The 24,204-nt window shown below is 35.5% G+C and overlaps 1 protein-coding gene across 8 annotated transcripts in view; it reads right to left on the bottom strand.

Annotated features, from left to right (window-relative positions):
* Nucleotides 1-24,204, bottom strand: part of SPOPL (speckle type BTB/POZ protein like) — a 68,938-nt gene that overhangs the window by 20,379 nt on the left and 24,355 nt on the right. For 2 of the 8 annotated variants that reach the window (XM_033231633.1, XM_033231639.1), the window contains exons 2-5: nt 3,661-3,798; nt 3,351-3,472; nt 2,925-3,076; nt 1,246-1,373 (exon numbers count right to left, since the gene is read on the bottom strand). In XM_033231633.1, the coding sequence (XP_033087524.1) occupies nt 1,246-1,373; nt 2,925-3,076; nt 3,351-3,472; nt 3,661-3,738 (480 nt within the window). In that variant the 5' untranslated portion in view covers nt 3,739-3,798. Of the gene's footprint in view, nt 1-1,245; nt 1,374-2,924; nt 3,077-3,350; nt 3,473-3,660; nt 3,816-12,418; nt 12,491-15,595; nt 15,780-24,204 lie in introns of all 8 variants that reach the window. The other 6 variants (XM_033231641.1, XM_033231640.1, XM_033231635.1 and 3 more) reach the window with 5 other exon arrangements.

Consider the following 24,204-nt stretch of genomic DNA (forward strand, 5'->3'; position numbering starts at 1 on the left):
AAATTTAGGATAACTGCTAAAATTCTGGAAGACTCTACAGTAAGTATGCTAAAAATTTTATATAGCATAACCTATATTTATTTAGAATACTACTTAGAATATCTGCCGATTAGCAACAAATACTGTTTTCTTCCCAATTACTTAATAAGACTTGTGCTATGTGCTTTGTCAACCAAATAACTGTATTCATAATAAACTCATCATACAGTTAACGAGTCTAAGTAAAAAAATAAGATGCAATTATATAGTCCCTGGTGGCATATTTCAATTATTCTTCTGACATAATGTCATACAATTAGTTTGTAATCTTGTCAAGAAATCTTACACACTTACTGTAAAAAGATTACAGCTAACTTAAAGAAGTTATTATACTCCTAACACACTCATCTGTCCATGATAATCTGTTGAAATATATCTACTGCTGAATACTTGATAAAAATCTTTTCAACTATCTTTCTTATGAAAATTATCAACTGCCTTAAACATTTTGATAACACTGTTACTGATGTATATTCTCTATAAACTGTACTGGTTAAAAATATAATCCTTGAATTCAGTCCAAAGGTGAATCTCAAAAATTCATATAGATAAAACTACCTAATGATAACATGACAAAAGCAAATCCAAACATCAAATGAGGACAAATCGTTAAGTGTACGTTATTGGCAGAGGCAATGCTAGTAACTTTCAAAATATGCCATTCTATGCACATAATTACACCTTATAAGTTTGTCAACAGACACAGGCATATCTTAAAAATTTGAGAATTATTTCTTAGAATGCTATTTGATTAGATTAATCCAACTGCTTGAACAACCAGAAAGCTTCTTAATGTTTTCCAGGTACTCCTGGGTTCAAACTGATAAACTCTCAGTAATAATGTTGAATACAATCAATTTGAAAATTTTTTTAAAAAGTGACAATCTATGTCAGTTATTCAGAATGAAGAAAATATTTAGGAATGTTCACATATTCACATTCACAGTCTTTTCAAGAGAAGAAGGATGCAGTGTTGTAGTGTAAGTGTACACATAAATTATAGCTAGAAATATGACATGTTTCCAGACTGGGTCATTACACTGATTTGTAGTCAATAATTTTCTACAGCTTTTTCTAGTCGAGAATTTACAAAGGAAACTTGATGAACTATACCAATTAATTTTTAAAGGGTTATTAATCCAGTTTATACTTTTGCCATATCACTAAATAAACCATGGGGTTCCTTAGAATAAAAGATGTACCCACCTCACAAAATAACGTAAGCTTGTCATCTGGTAAAAGACCATTAGCTTCGTCAAGCAAAAAGTCCCTTCTAATGAATTTTTTAAAACCCCAGTCCTTCCCTTGCACAAATCGATATGCTCTTTGGCTTTCTGGTGGAAAACAGAATAGAGTTTAAATAAAATAAATATCCAAGAGACTTTTTAAACATGTTAACACAATTAAATGTGTGAAAACAGGACTTGCCGATACATCCATCATAAAAATTGCAGATATTTGTGTTTATAAATCAAATGTCGTAAGAGTTTTAAGTCAGGTAGAAACAGTAACTTCACATGCCTACTCAATTTTGGCCATTGTCAATGAGCTCAATTTCAGACTTCTGGATCTCAAATAGAAAAGTCAGATCAAATGTTATGGAGAAGGAAGAGACCTTTTTAACAATGTAGGCCCTAAAAGACAATGAAATAGGATCAAAATATGTTGGTACAGGCACACTACTCATCATCTAATATCAGAATCTGGTAAGAAACATACATCTTATTTCCTGCTTCTCCCTTTAAAAATGGATGTTCTAAATATCAAGGCATGTTTAAGCTTTCCTGGCATAACCATCCCCACTGATTTAAGTTTTATCCAACTATAGAAAAATCCATGAACCTGTGAAAAAGCTAAATAAAGTCCTTTATCATTCCTAAGTCTCCAGACATAACCTCCTCTCCCCTAAAAAGAATTTTTCATAAAAGTCCAAAAGATGCTTTTCATGTAATTTGTAATAGATTTAATAAATATCTGAAGTAAATATTTCAAATGCCTAAGGTACTCTATAACAACTATATACTAGGCAGTAAACAAGAACCTCTACAGAAAGTATTCATCATCTATTATACAAAGAATAAAATGGAAGTGGAAAATCAGTAATCAATCTATCTGAAATACTCCACTATCTTAAGGTAAGACAATGTGAAAATATATATTATGTTAGCAATATATTATTTAAAAATGTATGTGAATGTGAATTTTCTGTAATCAAAAGTTATTTGATTCTGTGATTTATTTCTAGAAAATATTATTCTCCTGCCATACACAATGTACATTTCCTACATCACTCTTCTATTATGAAGCTCAAGGCTACTACTGCATTTCAGCTGGCTATATATGTGAATTTTGGACTGAAATTAATAGGCCCTGAAACTAAGAAAAACAGCTCCTTTCAGTCAGTGTTCAATCCACTGCTCAAAAAATTCTAGTGATGAAATATCAGGGCACTCTATCTCTTTCTCATTGTTCTTCAGATTTTATTACCTGGCAAAAAAGGCAAGAGAGAAATTTTTCCTGAGCACCTATTATATATACCAAGCACTGAACCAGACACCTTACCCTAACAGCAACTATTTTTCATACCAAGCACTGAACCAGGCACCTTACCCTAACAGCAACTATTTTTCTAAGTGACAACTGGGATGTCATTTTAGGACACGCAGAAGTAATATTATTAATCATTTTTACATGTTTTACGAAGTCTAAGACTCAGTAAAATAATTATAGCTCTCTGCTGGATTTAAATAATGGTCAAATTAAAAGTTTCAGGTTAAGCAGATTTTAGTGGAAAAAAGTCCCAGACTTTTCCAGGTAAAGGTGCAGAAGAAGTCACAATATGTAGTTATACAGGAATGTCTTCACTCAGTTTGCAAATCACTTACCCATTGCTTTTGTTTCTTCCCTTTTAGCATTCAGAAGGGAAAATTTGAATTTTGCTCGAACTTCACTTTTGGGACAGCTGACTAAAAGCAAATACAAGGACAAGTAGTCTTTACTTTCATCATCTAATCCCTTTGGGTTTACCCTCAGGCACCTAAAATAAAACAATAAGCTCACATGGAGGAATACAATACTTGAAAAGCATGAGACAGAGAGAGAATACTGAAATCATATGTTAATGTCACAAACAGCACTCCTGTCAACATCCTCACAGTTCTTTATAATTCCCCACACAATAAGGAACATATTACCAATCTAATATGAAATTATAGTAATACTCATTCAGGAACAATAACAACAAAATCATGAGCAGATGATGATCACATCAAAAACAAAAAACAAAAATCCAAAGCAAACAAAAATCTTACCATTTCATTTTGTCACTTGGGCCAGATGAAAATGTTGAACTTTTTAACACTTCACCCATTTCCTCTCGACAAAAACTGAAGTTATTAATGGTCCACATGTAGGAAAATTTTACTACTTTAACCTAAGAGATTCAGAAAACCACTTTTATAATGATGACACTAATACTTTTAACTTGTTACATGTTCAACATCCTATGATCCAGTCTTCTAACACTTCTAATAACTATGGCAAAGTGTTTCACAATAATATTCTCAACATACTGTAAAATTTATAAGTGACATAAAGTGAGGGATTTTTAAGAGCATGTACCTGTGTGTAACACCAGCTTTCTGCTATGGGACCAGTAGACATATCTCCAGGTAGAGGTGGGGTAGGTTCCCGAGACATTGCCACTTTATTGTAGTCTTTTAGGATTTACGTAGTACCCCACACAGTTGACTACCTTACCTACAAAGGAAAGAAGTCTGATGTACAGATTAAAAAATTTAAATAACAGAATCAAGAGGGAAGACATATTTAAACAGACATGAAACAATTACTATCCCAAACTAGGTTATGAAGGAACATGTGAGAATTTTAAATAAATTTAATGATTTTAAGAAATATAAAATAAGTTTCTGTAACATATAACACTTGAAATCTAAACAAACATAGTATTTATAGATAAGATTATTTTGTAAAGACGTGTTCTCCGAAAAATCACAAATTTTAAAATAACGTATAGTTTAAGAGTAAGAGCATATACACAAAACCACAAAATACCTTGGAAACATAATGACATCAGTTAATATCTGGTTTACCTTCCTTCACCCTTTTATTGACATAGTCATGAAAACAAAAAGGTTTGCAAAGTTAGAACTATAAATACTAGTTACCCATCTGTCAGACTACAGAATTTTTCATCAAGCAAAACATAGAATGGAATGTAACAGGCAATGAATGCTCTGTAAGAAGAAATACAGACTTTCTGCGAAAGTTTACGTCTATCTCAGACAACAGGTTCTCTGATAAGATTTCATCCCTAACAGAGTGCTTCTTACCGAGATGTACTATGTCATAAAATTTCCTCCCAGTTAGTTGTACTATACTTGTACTATATACAATGGGATGCATAATTACCTCTTCATAACCTAACCAGGATATTAGTGACTAGATGCTGCTGCTTTGTAACTTACTAAAAGAAAGAGGCACAATCAGAATAAGCTACATAAGCAGTGCACTCTTGAGGTGCAAGATGGTTTCAAGATTATATAACAATATATGTACTGAAGTCTGGAGAACCCTATGCTACCACAGATAAAACAGACTTTAAGACAAAAATTGTTATGAGAGACAAAGGATATTATATATTGATAAAAGGGTCAATCCATCAAGAAGGTATGACAAGTACAAACATATATACACCACATAATAAGAGTCCCAAACTATATCAAGCAAAAACTAACATAATTAAAGCGAGAATAGACAATTCTACAATAATAGTTGGAGACAGCAATACCCAACATTCAATAATGCATAGAACCAGGAAGATGGATAAAGAAATAGCAGACTTGAATAGCAGTATAAAATAGCTAGACCTAATAGCCATTTCACCCATCAACAGTAGAACACACATTCTTTTCAAGAGCATGTGGAACATTCTCCAAGACAAACCACTATTGTTTTCTACAGAGTTGGGAGTAGAAACAAAAGCAGAAACAGAAGTTGAATATTTATTTTACGCAAATTCATAGTTAATTAAATAAATGTGCTGAAAGAGTAATGATTATTAGACTTATCTGTTAGAAAAATCTCTAGTAATACAAGAGAAGGATGTGTCCTGGTCAATACTTTTGCCAGTGACTGTAAACAAACCTGATAAAATAAGCCATCATGACCAATTTCAAAAATAATAAACCAATAAAAAATATCTGAAATGCATATAGCACATGAAACTAATTTCCTTAATATATAAAGAATTTGTACAAATAAAACAATAAGTGAATAACTCACAGGAAAGAAACTTATAATTAGAAAAATAAAAGTCAAAACTAAATTAAAAAGCCACTTTTTCCCTATCAAATGAGGAACAATACAAAAGATGAGTGAGAGTATAAGGAGAGGTGCTCTCATACTTTTCTTGTGGGAATACAAATAATATAATAATCTCCCTTACTATTTCCTGGTGAGATTTCTGGCAAGAAGGGAATGATGCTAAAATACAAGCTACCAATTTCTAAAAGTATAAAAATGCAGAGAGTGTTATTTGATGTCCATGAAAGCATTTATATGATTTCTGGCAACTTGCATTGATTTCAAAAACATTCACACACACAAAAAAATGATGAGATGAGCAAGCATTTCACAGAAGAATGATTACCAAAAAAAAGAAAAAAAAAAGGTTACCCTCACTTGTAATCAGTGAAATAGAAAAAGAACTCATAACATTTTCTACCTATTGCATTGTCCAAGATTATTTTAAACTGTCAAGCCCTACAGCCAGCAAAACTGCAGAGAAGCAGATGTCACTATACTGGGAATAAGGCTTTGCTATAGATCAATTTTATAATTAGTATCAAAAGAAATTTTGTCAGATTCATCCTATAAATACATCCTAGGAAAATGACTACAACTGTGAAAAAGATAATTTTGAGCACAGTATATGTAATATTAACACATGGAAAATGTGCAACCATTAGGAGTGTATTAAATTTTCTTAATGACAGGGAAACATGTTCAGAATATGTTATATATCTAAAAAAAAACAAACAGAATGCCTAACAGGACATCGCTTTTATAAATATAAATAGTATATGGAGGTACTGGTGCATAAAGAAAAACAGACTGGCAGGTGGAGGCCCTGAGTTGCACTTTGGCATTTCAGTGATAATGTCAAATACATCTAAATATTAAAGGCTATCTCTGAGTGATGAGCTTTTTTTCTTATTTTTATTTATTTATATTTCATCAATGTGTTATATTTTAATTAATACAGAAATACAAGTAATTATTTTTAAAAGTAGTGGGAAACATGGTTATTTTGAAACTCATACGGACCACAACAAATATGTAATATCTTGTGTCTATGTTATTATTTAACTAATAGATCCTGGGGTAGAAGGTAAAAAGAAATCAAAGAAAACGTTAACCTGAATCTTTAAGCTTTTATAAAAAGATACTATTATAATTTAACACTAACAAAATACATAAATAAAAAGTTTTAGAAACGCCAGAGGGTAAAGAGAAAGTTCTTCAATATCTCTAGAAGAGTTATTATCTTCCTGAAGTATAATTCACAACATACCTCATATATAAAAATATACTTCATACACACTTCAAGTGTAATTCATATATAAAAGCAAACCATGGCCAGGCACGGTGGCTCATGCCTATAATCCCAGCACTTTGGGAGGCTGAGGCAAGCGGATCACTTGAGCCTAGGAGTTCAAGACCAGCCTGGCAAACATGATGAAACCCTGTCTCTACTAAAAATACCAAAATAAGCCAGGCATGGGGGCAGGCGCCTATAATCCCAGCTACTCTGGAGGCTTAGGCAGGAGAATTGTTTGAACCTGGGAGGTGGGGTTGCAGTGAGCCAAGATCGCAGTACTGCACTCCAGCCTAGGCAACAGAGCGAGACTCCATCTCAAAAAAAAAAAAAAAAAGAAAGAAAGAAAAAGCAAGCTACATAAAAGGTTACAAGGATTTTTTGTCGTTGTTGTTGTTTTCTCTCCAGCTACTCCTTCAAACCTTCAAAGGATGTAGTTACAAGATGGGGGTATGGAGAATCTGAGTGAACAGACTATATGTGTGAGCGCTTTACAAGATATCAGATATGTTGTTTATTCTTCAGTAGCTCTGTGAGATGGGTGTTAATACCCCATCTTAATGATGAGTAAAGAGAGTTTGGAAAGCTTACTTTAGAGTTTAAGTAATTAGAAAATAGTTGAACATAAATTTGCCTGGCTCCAAAGTCAATGCTCTTTCCAAAGAATCACAGTGCCCTTCCAGATTTTACAAAGCTGAAACAGGCCTTACCGATCTGTTCCAATTCTTATTTTACAAATGAGGACCAAGATGAGAGAAACGGACTGGCACAGAAAATAAGAACTGTCCAAATTTACACTGTTAGATGGATACTAGAACAAAGAACAAAGACAAAGATCTCCCAAAGTCCACTTTAGTGCTATTTCCAGGATTCTACTTTTTTCCTCCTCTTCATAAGAAGAAAAATGAAAATAAAAACAGCAGACTATCAACTACCTATTAACATTCAGGCCTTCCTATTCTCATTCTTACAGAAAAAGCTTGCAGAGAGGGTACAATGAAACTAAGACCTAGAGAAAAACACAAGACAATCAATCCATATACATCAACAAATAAGTAAAAGATTCTTCCCTATCCCATCGTATAGTCTTAAGCATTTCAAGTGTGATATTTCCTACTTTTACTTATTAAAGGGAAAGCAAGATTTGTTATTTGAATAAACATATACAAGACTTTCTACTTCAACAAAATGCTTGAGTGTCACAATGTTTTATATATGTCATATAGACACATACAACTATCTAACTTTATATAAAAATTTCAAGTATTCAGAAAACATAAAAAGAATCACATGTCAAACAATCACATACCCACCATCCTGGTGCGTCCCTACCACCATCATATTTCCTCTCTTTACCAGAAGTAACCTATATCCTGAATTGCTGATTATCATACCAATAAATTTATTGACATTCTTTAAAAATATCTACGAATCCCTAAACTATATAGGTAGAAATTCATAGATATGTAATAATGTATATACATGTAGATGTCACAAAATAGTAGAGAGCTCCAAAACTCTATCCCTCCACAAAAGAAATGAATAGCTGGTGAAATGGTCAGAATCAGCTTGTTTGAAACTCTGGAACTGAATCAAAAACTTAACAGCTAAGGGAATGCTTAGTGAAGACAGAAGCTACTGAATTTCAGTGAGAAAGGGCTGTGGCATTTTAACACATCTGCTTATTATGGCCTCCTCCCCCAGTTTGGTGGTCCACCCAAGTCATCAACCCTCATTCCTGATATAGGATGCTGGTATAAAGTCATTTGCCCTCATTCCTGGTATAGGGTGCTGGTACCAAAGGGAGCAATAGGGACCTTATTCTAAAACGTATTGTCATTATGTACTTTGACCAGTCTGGCAATTCCCTGAAGGACTGACTGAAGGGCCAGTGTCACCTGCCTTGGAGCTTCCCCGAGGTAGGGGACAGCATTCTGGGATCTGGCATTTATCAAAAACATTAAGAGGCAAATGTATTAGTTACAGCCACCTAAAGAAGGAATCTGAGTTGGTACAAGCAACGGCCAAGCAAAAAAGCATGGGAAGGAAGAAGCTGGGGAATAAAAGCTTTGGAAAGCTCCCACATATACCAGGAAATCTACAAAGCCATGGTATGGCCAGGGGCAAACACATCTTGAAAACAGGTAAGAAGGTCCTAAGCTGGCTCACAGTGCTGAGCCAACAGGAAGTGAAGACTAAGGCAGAGTTGTAAATGGCCCGGCTAAGCACTGAAGAAGTGATCCAACAGACAGGCAATCAGCAAAGACTGGAAGAGTATCTTTAAGAGTTCTTATGTTTATGGAAATCAAAAACAAGTTGAAAGTGAAACGATGAAAAAAGATATTTCATGCAGAAGAGAGTTGGGGGGTTATGCTACCATAAGACAAAACAGACTTTAAGTCAAAAATTGTTACAAGAGACAAAGGATATTATATATTGATAAAAGGGTCAATTCATCAAGAAGGTATGACAAGTACAAACATATATACACCACATAATACAGTCCCAAACTATATCAAGAAAAACTAACAGAATTAAAGAGAGAATAGACAATTCTACAATAATAGTTGGAGACAGCAATACCCAACATTCAATAATGCATAGAATCAGGAAGATCAATAAAGAGATAGCAGACTTCAACAGTAGTATAAAATAACTAGACCTAATAGCCATTTCACCCATCAACAGTGGAACACACATTCTTCTCAAGTGCATACGAAATGTTCTCAAGGATAGAACATATGCTCTCTAGGCCACAAAACAAGTCTCAACAAATTTTTTAAATATTAAATTATACAAAGTATCTTCTCTGATTGCAGTTGAATGAAACTATAAATCAGTAACAGAAGAAAAAAAATTAAAATTCACAAATGTGGAACTACCAGAAAACTGACTCAGGAAGAAACAGAAAATGTGAACAGACCCCCATAACCAGCAAAGACTGAACCATTAATGAAAAAAGCTTTCAGCATGACAACTTAAGGAGTTACATGGACACACTCCCCAGCAAATTTGGTGAAAAATATAAAAACACTGCTGGAAGCACAGAACAAATGAAGAAACATTTATTCAAGAAAATTTAGTAGAGACTATGAGAAAAGTGAGAGTCTGTGGTGTTTGAACCAGGTCCTGCTCTGTCCCAACTCAAGGAGTTAGAAACTCCACTCCAGACTGGTGTAGCAACAAGCACTGTGTTCCCTCTTCCAAGAGGTCCAGTCAAAGTCTTCCTGTGACAGGAAGGATGTCAACATTCTTATCCTGCCTCTAAGGGAGGAGACCACCCCTCATACTGTCTTATGCCCAATTTCTGCCTCCAAAGAAAAAAGAAGTAAAAACTAAAAGGCAGGCCGGGTGTGGTGGCTCATGCCTGTAATCCCAGCACTTTGGGAGGCCGAAGTGGGTGGATCACGAGGTCAGGAGATCGAGACCATCCTGGCTAACACGGTGAAACCCCGTCTCTACTAAAAATATATAAAAAAAAAAAAAAATTAGCCGGGCATGGTGGCGGGCGCCTATAGTCCCAGCTACTGGGGAGGCTGAGGCAGGAGAATGGTGTGGACCCGGGAAGTGGAGCTTGCAGTGAGCCGAGATCACGCCACTGCATTCCAGCCTGGACGATAAAGCGAGACGACTCCTCAAAAAAAAAAAACAAAAAAACAAAAAAACTAAAAAAACTAAAAGGCAGAAATGAAATCCACAGGCAGACAGCCCGGTGCTACACCCTGGGCCTAGTAGTTAAAAATCAACCCATGACTTAAGTGCTTGTGTTATCTATAGATTCCAGACACTGTATGGAGAAGTATCATGAAAATCCCCATCCTCTTCTGTTCCATCCTGATTACCAGTGCATGCAGCCCCCAGTCACGTACCCCCTGCTTGCTCAATCGATCACGACCCTCTCATGTGGACCCCCTTAAGAGTTGTAAGCCCTTAAAAGGGACAGGAATTGCTCATTTGGGGAGCTCGGTTATTTGAGGCGTTCAGTCTGCTGATGCTCCCGGCTGAATAAAGCCCTTTCCTTTCTCAACTTGGTGTCGAAGGGGTTTTGTTTGTTTGGTTGGCTCATCCTGCTACACCTCTAGCTACCTAAAGCTGATATTCCACGTGAATGCAGCCAAGAGGTAAGGGGCTGGCTCCCTTCTTCAAATCAGTCACTGCTGGAAAGGGGAGGCTCTACTTTGGGCATGGTGCTGTCAGGGTAACAATCACTGTTGTCTTGACTTCTAAGCTGTGGGTTCCATACCAGGAGCGTGATGATAAGAACAACTGAGGTTACTGCCTCTCTCCAGCACAGCTCCTACAGTAGACATATCACTGGGAAAGAAATACCATTGTTCCTTACTCCTTACTCCAGAGCCTGGGCTTGGAGATAACTGCCTGTGGAAAGAGGTGGACCATAAAGCAGACTGCTTTTAATCTCTTCCCACAGAAACAAAGTTCATTTGCAAAGAAACATGTAAGCATGATCTGAAAAATAGTAGAGGCTGTGAGAGGCAAATGAGAAGTGACTGGAGGAATCAATGGACACAAAAGCTAAACCGGACAGGTGATTTGCCCCCTCAAAAAACAGGAAAAGAGACGGCTGAGAGGAGTCCACCTGGGTTCAGAAGAAATTTCAAGCACTGACTTAGGGAACTATTTCTTCAAAGGAAACCAAATTTGATGAGTCTGCAGAACAACATAATGCCCCAGGGCATTGTTGAAAACAGTGCAATTAGCACTAGATTAATGGACCTTAACAGATGTGTGTAGTCAGGCAAAAAGAGAGCCCTGCCAAACCACTATCACCCAGGATAACTGGGAATACCCAAGGTTGCTTCCTCAGAGGTGCAACATCAGAGGCTTAAATTAACAGTGTGTGTGTGCGCGCGCGGGGGACGGGGCGGGGAGGGGGGGGCACTAAATAGACTCCACTTAAAACAGTCCATAAACAAAATAAGCAAGAAGCAACAGCATGCACTGGAAGGAAGAAACCAGTTCCAAGAATTTCTCAATATACTACGTAAAATGTCTAGCTTTGAATAGAAAATTACAAGGCATGAAAAGACAGAAAGTATGACCCATATGCTGGGGAAAAAAGCAGATAACAGAAACTGTGATTACACTTACATGTTGGATTTAACAGACAAAGCATTCCAAATCGTCATTAATAAATATGTTTCAAGAACTAAAGGAAAACATAATCAAGGTAGAGGAAGGTATGATGACAATGTAAAAAAATAAAACAAACAAAAAGAATGTCAACAAAAAGGTAAAGGTTATTTTTTTTTTTTTAAAGAACCAAATAAAAATTCTGGAGCTGAACAATACAACTGAAATGAAAATTCACTAGAGGAGGTCAACAGTAGATGTGAACTAATAGAAGAATTAGTGAACTTACAGACAAATCAATAGAGTTTATACAATTCAGATAGAAAAATATGAAGAAAAATGAACATCTTCAGAGAACTGTAGGACATTATTTCAGGCACACTGACGTACACATAACAGGAGTACCAGAAGGGGAAGAAAGACAAAAGAAGCAGAAAAAAATAGCTAAAACAATAATGGCTGAAAACTTCCTAAATTTATTGAAAAGCAGTAACATATACATTTAAGGAGCTCAATCAAGTCCAAGTAGGTTAAATGCAAAGAAATCCGCAAACATATGGATCACAGTAAAAATGCTGAAAAAGACAAAAAAAAAAAAAAAAAAAACTCACTAGAATGGCTATAATTAAAAACAAAAACAAAAACAAAAAAAACGGAGTGGGGAATCACCTGCATTGGCGAGGATGTAGAGAAACTGAAATCCGTGCACATTGCTTGTGGAGATGTATAACGGTTTAACCACTGTGGAAAACAGTTTAAGGATTCCTCAAAATATTAAACACAGAATTACCCTATGATCCAGCAATTCTACCCCTAGGTATGTATCCAAAGGAACTGGAAACAAGTGTTCAAATGACTGAGACAAAAATGTTCATTGCTGCAGTATTCACAATAGCCAAAAGGTTACTAGCTAATAATCCATCCATTGATGGACAGTCCAAATGTTCACCAAGGAATAAATGAATTTTTACAAAGTGGTACATATACACAATGAATTTTCCTTTTTTTAAACAGTGTCTTGCTCTGCCACTCAGGCTGAAATACAGTGATGCAATCACAGCTTACTGCTATGCCTAGGTAATTTTATTTTTTATAGAGACGAGGTCTCACTGTTGCTCAGTTTGGTCCTGAACTCATGGGCTCAAGGGATCCTTCCACCTCAGCCTCCCAAAGTGCTGAGACTACAGGTGTGAGCCATTAAGCTTGGTCACACAATGAAATAATATGTAGTCATAAAAAGAAATAAAGTATTGATGCATGCTACAACATGAATGAATCTTCAAAACATTATGCTAAGTGAAAGAAGATAGGCACAAAAGGCCACACTGTATCATTTCACTTGTATTAAATACTGGGCAGATCCATACATACAAAAAGCAGATTAGTAGTTGTTAGGGCCTCTCGGGAGGGGGAAATGGTTAAGTAATTGGTTATGGAGTTTCCTCTGGGACTGCTAAAAGTGTTCTGGAACTAGACAGAGATGCTAGTTGCACAACACTGTCAATGTACTAAGCCACTACTGAACTGTACTTTTTATTTACAAAAAATGATAAATTTTGTATGAATTTTACCTCATTTTAAAAAAGTACCTGCACATACATGTCCATATGCAAATATATACACATTTCTTTTGTGATTGAAAAGTAATCAAAGTTGTCTCTTTGTTTCCATGGGAGACTGATTCCAGGACTCCCATGGATACCAAAATTCACAGAGGTCAAGTCCCTTATATAAAATGGCATAATAGTTGCATTCGATGTACACATATCCTCTGGTATCTTTAAATCATCTCTAGATTACTTAACACCTAATACAATGTAAATGCTATGTAAATAGTTGTTATACTGTGTTGTTTTATTTGAATTTTTTAAATTATTGTATTGTTAATTTTTTTCGCCAAATATTTTTGATCCACAGTTGGTTGAATCCTCAGATGAGGAATCGGTGGATACAGAGGGTCAACTCTATAAAACATCTTCTGTAACTATTGAGTCTAAATCAGCCACTATTAGAGAATAAAGTACTAATTGTTATTTTTAATCAGCCAAAGGAAAAACTATTAAGTTTCTTTAACAAATGTCTTCAACTGTGCAGTATATCAAGTGTGTTAGCTATCAGGCTTCTAGACTAATAAAATATATAAATTCCCCAGGAAAGTAGGGTTAAAAAAAAATCATGCTGTCTAAAGAGTATTATCAAAATTTTATACAGTTATAAAATGAGATTGATGTTTATGAGCTACGTCTTTCATTGTTATCTGCAATCAGCTCATTCATCTTCTAGGAGGTAGCTTAATCAATTGTGATTTAATTATACACATAGCATTTTTGTTTATTAATTCTACAATTAACAAATGGTAAATTACTTAACAATTTTGAAATACCACCATATTTATGCTAAAAGTCCTCTGAACTGCTTCAGGATGTTTTAACAAAATACTGCCTGAGGTCAAAACAACTTTATATATATGATGAAAAAGAGTTAATATAATATGTAATTTAACATATAGTTCAACAGTTTTGCTAAGACTGTACTAGGGAGTATAATTAGATTCTAATAAGTGTTTAAGGTGATAAAATAGTAATACACACATACATTTCTTAAATCCATTCAAATTAAGTATACAATGACTTTAGGGAAATACAATAAACATTTATTATATGCTTAGGTATATCATGCACTCTAATGAACCCTGGGGTACAAAGACAAAACACATTCCCTACTCTTGGCAAAAACTATAACACAGTAGAGGATACAGACACTGAGATATTTTGAATATGATAATATGAGACAGAACTGTACAGAGTGATAATGAAGCACTTCAGGACAGCAAGAATGTCCTGAAGATATTCCCTGAGCTGTATTCTATAGGAAGCAAACAAGATTATAGGAAGACCATAAACAATAGCATAGATTTTAATAGCAAGAGTTACATACCGAGATCAATGTGAATCAGTGCTTTGCCATGAATTCTGTGATCTTATAGATACTGGGCCTCTCCTTTGTTTATTAAATTATTATAGCACCTCATTGCCCTATGGTTCCTGAGTGGATAATAGGGAATTTTATACATATACACACTCTTACCACAATGTGAGTACTGAATAGAAACAGTAAGTAAAACTTTACTGCTGACAGTTGATGGTAAAGATGGGCAGGGGAGATAAGGCTGGTAATGATCAAAACAACGTATATAAAAAGTAGTCAGAGGCTATCATGAGATCTTCTGCTTCTGGGGATAACGGAATAACTGGCAGGTAAAGTAAATTCTGCTGAGAAATAGAAAAACTCGAATAAAAATAAGTATGTTTAAAGGTATCTAGAGCTGCTCAAGCAATCAGGACAAAAGGTCACAAGATTCCAGAGAAGGGAGAACAACCTAAAGATGGACTGACATTTCAAGTCATCACAGAAGTAAAAAACAAAAACAAGGCCAGGCATGGTGGCTCATGTCGCACTCTGGAAGGCGAGGCAGGCGGATCACGAGGTCAGGAGATTGAGACCATCCTGGCTAACACTGTGAAACCCCATCTCTGCTAAAAATAAAAAACAAAAACAAAAACAAAAAATTAGCTGGGCATGGTGGCGGGTGCCTGTAGTCCCAGCTACTCGGGAGGCTGAGGCAGAAGAATGGTGTGAACCCGGGAGGCAGAGCTTGCAGTGAGCCGAGATCGTGCCACTGCACTACAGCCTGGGCAACAGAGCGAGACTCCATCTCAAAAAAAAAAAAAAAAAGCAAACAAAAATAAAAATAAATAAATTGGGCTGATAGACTACCACCACTTTTCTCCCCAAGAATATTTGTGGATTGTAACCATAATGCAAGAGCGAGAATCCATACTTTACCCAGACAGAGCCACTGCCATGGGATGAAACTATCAACAAAGATTCTGTTGGCCTCATGGCGCTGGAGATAAAATAGGATACCCAAGGGGTTAAGATCCTGGTGAGGTGCTCTTTAAGACTTCTGCCAAATGCTGACTTTGCATGAAGCAGTAATTCAAGCAGCAAAGTTTTCAGACATCTTACACTGCAAACAAGACAAGGATTAGAGTTCAGATTTGCCAGAGAGTGTCCCAAGAATTTGACTCTAAATTGAAACACCTGTAAAGTAAAGCTAGACTGTATGAAGACAAATCAAATGTACAAATAGCCTTAAAACAGTCTTGATTCACTTTAGTCCCTGACTGGATAAAAGCTATCAGCTCCCACACTAACATGTCTAAGAAAAGAAATAATAAATCCTGTCTAAAAGAAGATTATCATCTGGAGCCTTCACAATTTTTACAATGACAATTATTCAATCAAAATTATCAGGCTGCCAAAAAACAGATGCTTATGAATAAAAGCTAGGAGAAAAAAAAAAAAAAAAAACAGGCAATGGAGTTTTACCAATAATTTAATTTAAAAATAATCAAATGGAAATTCTAGAACTGGAAAATAACTGAAATTACTTAATATAAGTTGAATAGACTAAACAGCAAAAGGTAAGACTAGAAAACTTTTTAAAAGATCAATGAAGATATTTTCACTAAACCAGATAAAAAAATATAGGTATTACAAAGAGCCTAAGGCAAACGTGAGACACAGTGCAAGAGTCTAACACCTATTTAGTGGAGTCACAGAAGCAAAAGAGAGAAGCAATATTTGAAGAGATAAGTAAGAATTTTCCAAAACTGGCCAACGAAAAATTGTAATGTCTTGGGGCTTAAATATAAGTAGAATTAAAATGCATGCCAACAGGAATGTAAAAACCAGGAGGGATAAATGGAGTAAAAAGTGTTCTTCATAGGGAAAAAGGTATTCTAAGTAAGGTTTTAGCATTCTTGGGGAAGTGGGGTAAAAATAATGCTTGGTAGTAGCTCAAGTTACTCCATTAAGTACACCGTAATCTCTACAGTAACCACTACAAGAAAAGATGGCATAACTAAAAATAAAATAGATTTTAAAAAGGAGAGAAAAAAGATTATAAATAAGTACATAATTATATTATTTATAATTACATTTTTATACATAAGCCAAAATATTCCAACTGTTAGACAAGATTAAAAATTAGAATTCATTAATGTAATTTATTCCATTAACAGAATAAGAAGGGAAAAGATCACTTTGATAGTTGCAGAAAAAGCATTTGATAAAATTCAATATCCATTCAGGATGAAAACGCTACACACTAGGAATAAATCCTTAATTTTAAAAGTGTCTTAAAACACACACACACACACACACACACACACACACACACCCTACAGTAAGGTTTCCCTGAGAAATGGGAATGAGACAAGAAGACTACTATTACCACTTCCATTCAACATGTACTAGAGGTCCTATCCAGTACCTTAAGGTAAAAATAAATAAACGAAAGCATAAGAATTGGAAAGGCATAAAGAAAATGGTCACCATTCACAGATAACATGGTTGAGTCAGACAAACTAACAGGATTAACAATGAAGTTTGTCAAGGGTGCTGTATACAAAGTTAGCATATAAAAATCCATTATATTTCTATGTTAGCAACAATCAGAAAACAAAAATTTTAAAAGATACCAAAGTATAATTTAAAAGTCTACTTCCTAGAAGTAAATCTAATGAAGGATGCAATCCTTACACTGAAAACTACAAAAGATATTAAGAGAAAATACAGATAAGGTAAAGTAATGAAGGGATATATAGTATTCATGAATTAGAAAATTCATTATTGTAAAGACATCAATTTTAATATATTCAGACTGACTTCAACCATTGTAGGAAACAGTGTTGGGATTCCTCAAAGACCTGAAAACATAACTACTATTTGACCCAGTAATCCCATTATTGGGATATAGCCAAAAGAATATAAATCATTCTGTCATAAAGACACATGCACACACATGTTCACTGCAGCGCTATTCACAATAAAGACACAGAATCAACCTAAATGCCACCAGTGGTAGACTGGATTAAAAAAAGGTGGTACACCACAGAATACCACACAGCCATATAAAAGAACAAGATCATATCCTTTGCAGGAACATGGATGGAGCTGGAGGTCATTATCCTTAGCAAACTAACACATGAACAGAAAACCAAATACCACAGGTTCTCACTTATAAGTGGCAGCTAAAAGATGGAAACACATGGACACATAGCAAGAAACAACACACGGGGGCCTATTAGAGGGTAAAGGGTGGGAGGAGGGAGAGGATTAGCAAAAATAACTAATGGGTACTAGACTAATACCTGGGTAATGAAATAATCTGTACAACAAACCCTCATGACAGGAGTTTACCTATATAACACACCTGCACATGTACCCCTGAACTTAAAATAAAAGTTTAAAAAAGTATATATTTTCAGACTAACATATAAACTCAGTGTAATAACAATAAAAATCCCAATGCTGCTTTTTGTGGAAACTGACAAGCTGATTCTAAAACTTACATGGAAATGCAAATGGGTCAAGAATACCAAAGCAATTATGAACAACAAAGTTGAAAGACTTAGAAGTAGAAAACATAAACCTAAAATACAGCAACTGTAATTAAGACAGAGTGGTACTGGTGGAAAAACAGAGAAGTTGACTAAAGAAAAAGGGAGTCCAGAAACACACACACAGGCACATGCATACACACACACACCACACACACACACACACACACCCTACAGTAAGGTTTCCCTGAGAAATGGGAATGAGACAAGAAGACTACTATTACCACTTCCATTCAACATGTACTAGAGGTCCTATCCAGTACCTTAAGGTAAAAATAAATAAACGAAAGCATAAGAATGGAAAGGCATAAAGAAAATGGTCACCATTCACAGATAACATGGTTGAGTCAGACAAACTAACAGGATTAACAATGAAGTTTGTCAAGGGTGCTGTATACAAAGTTAGCATATAAAAATCCATTATATTTCTATGTTAGCAACAATCAGAAAACAAAAATTTTAAAAGATACCAAAGTATAATTTAAAAGTCTACTTCCTAGAAGTAAATCTAATGAAGGATGCAATCCTTACACTGAAAACTACAAAAGATATTAAGAGAAAATACAGATAAGGTAAAGTAATGAAGGGATATATAGTATTCATGAATTAGAAAATTCATTATTGTAAAGACATCAATTTTAATATATTCAGACTGACTTCAACCATTGTAGGAAACAGTGTTGGGATTCCTCAAAGACCTGAAAACATAACTACTATTTGACCCAGTAATCCCATTATTGGGATATAGCCAAAAGAATATAAATCATTCTGTCATAAAGACACATGCACACACATGTTCACTGCAGCGCTATTCACAATAAAGACACAGAATCAACCTAAATGCCACCAGTGGTAGACTGGATTAAAAAAAGGTGGTACACCACAGAATACCACACAGCCATATAAAAGAACAAGATCATATCCTTTGCAGGAACATGGATGGAGCTGGAGGTCATTATCCTTAGCAAACTAACACATGAACAGAAAACCAAATACCACAGGTTCTCACTTATAAGTGGCAGCTAAAAGATGGAAACACATGGACACATAGCAAGAAACAACACACGGGGGCCTATTAGAGGGTAAAGGGTGGGAGGAGGGAGAGGATTAGCAAAAATAACTAATGGGTACTAGACTAATACCTGGGTAATGAAATAATCTGTACAACAAACCCTCATGACAGGAGTTTACCTATATAACACACCTGCACATGTACCCCTGAACTTAAAATAAAAGTTTAAAAAAGTATATATTTTCAGACTAACATATAAACTCAGTGTAATAACAATAAAAATCCCAATGCTGCTTTTTGTGGAAACTGACAAGCTGATTCTAAAACTTACATGGAAATGCAAATGGGTCAAGAATACCAAAGCAATTATGAACAACAAAGTTGAAAGACTTAGAAGTAGAAAACATAAACCTAAAATACAGCAACTGTAATTAAGACAGAGTGGTACTGGTGGAAAAACAGAGAAGTTGACTAAAGAAAAAGGGAGTCCAGAAACACACACACAGGCACATGCATACACACACACACACAACACACACACACACACGCAAACAGTTCATTTATGACCAAGGTAACAATGAAGAACAGTATGGAAATGGGGTGGTCAAAAACATATTCAAAAGGGCCATAAAGAATACATCATATTCATTATAACTTTATAGAAGTACACACAGAAAAATGATACAATACAAGATGGGTATTACTTATTGGCTTCCTATGAGCCCAATTATGCAAAGGGCTCTACTATTTCAGCAGGTGCTTCCTAAGAGGGACAACCATTTCTCGTAGCTAACTTCTCTCTGCAAGTATACTTGCTACTCATTCCAGCAAGCCACTAACAAACTTCTTCACCAAGAGCTTTCAACTCATAATTTTTCTCCCCAGATATTATAAAGAGAACTATTTTGAAATTTGGTTTGTAATAATCTGCTTCACAGTCAACTTTGCAAAAACTTATCTGTCCTATAAGGAAGGGGCTATCTAAAATGTATAAATAACATTTTCCTGAAAAGAGGCAATTTAAAAACAATGAGAACAGATTTTTTTCTAAAGGTTTTCAATATGCCAGACTTAAGTATTTATCTAATTGATTCTCAAATTAACTCTAAGAGGAAGATAATAACTGCCTCTGCCAATATTACAGATAAGTAAACGAGGTTGCAAAAATGCAAAGTAACCTACTCAAAGTCCTAGCACTAAAATTTGGCAGCACTTGACTGGATTTGAGTCCAAGCTTACACTAAATTCCTTAAGACATGTCCTTTCCAGAATGTAAGTAACAGACAATGCTTGGTTTTAAAAACCCAGAACAAAAGGGAGTCATACCGTCTTGTTAATTCATATGTGACAATAGTATACAGTTTTTCTATTAATTTTCTGATTTCTAGATACCTGAGTCATATATTGCAACCAAGATGGAACTTTGAGAAAAATGTATATGGTTCAAGGCAGTGAAATGAACACATGTATCAATCTCTTGTATTTCCCAACACCATACTCAATGAAATGACAACAAATTTTTACAAAAAAAAATAAATAAATAAACCAATAACAACGTCAGAAAATAAGAAAGGGTGTGATACTGGTAGATCAGACATTTTTAAAAATTCAAGTCAGAGGAATGGCAATAAATTAGCAGAGATATAAAGGGAGATAAATCACAATCCAGGGTACTGTAAGTATCCATGTTTCTTTCAAGGAGGCCCAAAGAAAAATTAACCTTTCATCACGTACACAAAGAACAGGAAAAGGTCAAGAGGCAAGCCTCAGAGTAATTATTTTAGAAACAGTATTTAGGCTAGATGAGACAGCTGGGGCTCTACCCTTCCCCAGGGGTGGCAGTTGTAGCTTTTACCATCATGGCAAAGCCAACAATTGCCCTCTAAAGGAAGAGGGCCACCTGTCTGGGTATGTTTCTTGTGAGAGTGCCAATTCCTGAGAGACAAACAGGATACAGCGTGGACTAACTCTCAATACCATAGCAGACATTAGGAATGAGATGTGAAGAAAAAGGAGGAGAAAAGATAACTTCTAACAGAAATTAAATAGTATTAGAGCACCCTCCCACACAAAATAAAGCCCTCCTTAGTCTGACATGTGTGACAGTTCCCAACTTATGCATGCAACTTCAGGGGAGTCATCATGTTGAGACACCTTGCCCACTTATACCAAATGTGCCCATAACCTTTCCATTCAAGAAAGAGGATGCTGGGGAAACAGATCTACACAACTGCACTGAAGACCATGACAGCCAGATACCGTCTTTAAGCAACACAGTCCCTCATCCTAACATATGAACGGAAAGCCAAGGATAACAGACATTTGGGGAAAACTAATAGATAAAAGAGAAGGTACAAAATGGGAAGAAAAAAAATTAACAAAGAACTCTCACAGAAATGGAGACAATTCAGGGGACTGAATGGTATACTTTTAAAAAATTTCTCATAAAGTACAATTGAATAAAACAAGAACAAGCTGCTTTGAAAAAGTGGTCAGAAACAAAGACTTCTTGATTAAAAATAAATGACAAAATAAGTTTAACGTGCAAGATAAATAATAATATGGTCATAACTGATGCATGAGTAGAAAATAAAAGATAAAGGCGACTTCTGAGGAAACAGATTAAAAACACAAATATAGGAAATATGAGAAATTAGGGAACTGCGGGTCAGACTGGAGAGGTCCAGTATTGATCTGACAGGTGCTTTTAAAGAAGGTACGACTAGGAGCAACAGAGATATGTAAAGAGAAAAACACAAGATTATTTCCATAATCTGAAGGGAGACACAAGTTCATAGACAGGCCTCATCAACTGCCAAGAATGATTACTGAAAAAAGATCTATACCTAGACACATCTGGATAAAACTCCAAAATTCCATTAAAAAAAGAAAATCCTAAAACTTCTATGTTATCTACAAAGGAACAAGTCAGACTAAAATCTGAATACTATATTAAGGCAAAGGGTAAATGCTGTTAAGAAAAAAAAAGCTGAACTTAGAATTTCATACTCAGGTTGGGTGCCATGGCTGCTGCCTGTAATCCCTGCACTTTGGGAAGTCGAGACAGGTGGATCACTTGAGGTCAGGTGTTCGAGATCAGCTTGGTCAACATGGCGAAACCCTGTCTCTATTAAAAACACAAACATTAGCCAGGTGTGGTGGCAAGTGCTGTAGTCTCAGCTACTTGGTAGGCTGAGATAGAAGAACTGTTTGAACCCAGGAAGCGGAGGTTGCAGTGAGCCAAGATGGTGCCACTGCACTCCAGCCTGGGTCACAGAGCGAGACTCCATCTCCGGAAAAAAAAAAAAAAAAAAAAAAATTCCATACTCAAATTTATTCAAGAATGAGGACCAAATAAAGGACATTTTCAGATAACATGTACTTGAAAAGTCTGACATCCTATATTTAAAATGTATTCTGAACCCAATTAAACTCTAAATTTTTTTGTATGGCACACCCTTATGAGTAAAAAAAAATCTGAATATACTCTCAGTATAGTTTTATAAAATATATACATCACTATATTAATATATGTATTGTAAAACATACCAAAATAAAAATTTAAAATTATAGATAAAAATTAACACGATTTAATTTCTAATAAATCCTGATACTCCCATAAATTATTTTGTGTGCCTCCTTTTACATTAATGTCTAATTTTAAATACCACAGCTCTAACCAAATGAAGAAGAAAACACGGAAGTGAAGACACAACAGAGCTGAATAACCTCAGAGGAAGAGTAGGAAACAACAATCAGATGAGAATCCACAAGAATTTTCCACTTGAAAAATTTTCAATTGATGAAATTTTCATGTACAGAGGATTACATTTCATACTGTAGAGATATTCCACTTTGTTCCATAGTAAGTATTCATATAATCATCTATTTCTAGACTTAAAAATCATTAGAATTGATTTAAAAAGTAAAAAAAGTTATAGTCAGAACAAAATGCAAATACCTTGATGATGCAAAATTAACAACTAATTAAAATTGTGAGACTGAAGGAGTAAGGAAAGGAATAAGACTATGATTCAGAAACATGGGTAATACTATCTAGAGCTAATAAAGAACATATAGAACATTATAGAAACCACTTATATAAGTAAAAGCAAGCACAATAAAACTGACAGTGAAGGTGAGAATGGATGATATCCTATTCTCTCTACTCTCTTACGTAATGCAAAAATTGATACAGTTACAACTTTTTTTTGAGACAGGTTCTCATTCTAACTCAGACTGGAGGGCAGTGGCACAATCAAGGCTCACTGCAGCCTTAACTTCCCAGGCTCAAGTGATCCTCCTGCCTCAGCCTCCTGAGTAGCTGGGACTACAGCCATGTGCCACCATACTTTGCTAATTGTTTTTTTGTTCTTTTGTTTTGTTTATTTTTTCTACTTTTAGTACTGATGCAGGTCTTGCTGTTACCCAGGCTGGTTTCAAAGTTCTGGCCCTGAGCAATCATCCCGGCTCACAAAGTGATGGGATTACAGGTGTGAGCCATTATGCCCAGCCAAAACTTCTCTTTTTATAAAAGCACTATTAAGTAGGAAAAAAGCAGTATGTAACACAGTATGTCAATCATCTGGAAAACTGAAATCAGTTACTGACTGCCAGTCAGCTCACGTGAAACACTTCTACCACCCTGATACAGTTTGGCTCTGTGTTCCCACCCAAATCTGATCTTGCAGCTCCCATAGTTCCTATGTGCTGTGGGAGGAACCCGGTGGGGGATGACTGAGTCATGGGGGCGGGTCTTTCTCACACTGTTCTCCTGATAGCGAATGAGTCTCATGAGATCTGATGGTTTTTAAAACAGGGATTTCCCTGCACAAGCTCTCTTCTCTTGTCTGCCACCATGCGAGACATGTGTTTTGCCTTCTCCCATGATTGTGAGGCTTCCCCAGCCATATGGAACTGTAAGTCCAAGTAAATCTTTCTTTTGCAAATTGCCCGGTCTCAGGTATGTCTTTATC

Source organism: Trachypithecus francoisi, unplaced genomic scaffold (assembly GCF_009764315.1).
Source record: "Trachypithecus francoisi isolate TF-2019V2 unplaced genomic scaffold, Tfra_2.0 Lachesis_group13, whole genome shotgun sequence".
Classification (NCBI taxonomy): Eukaryota; Metazoa; Chordata; class Mammalia; order Primates; family Cercopithecidae; genus Trachypithecus; species Trachypithecus francoisi.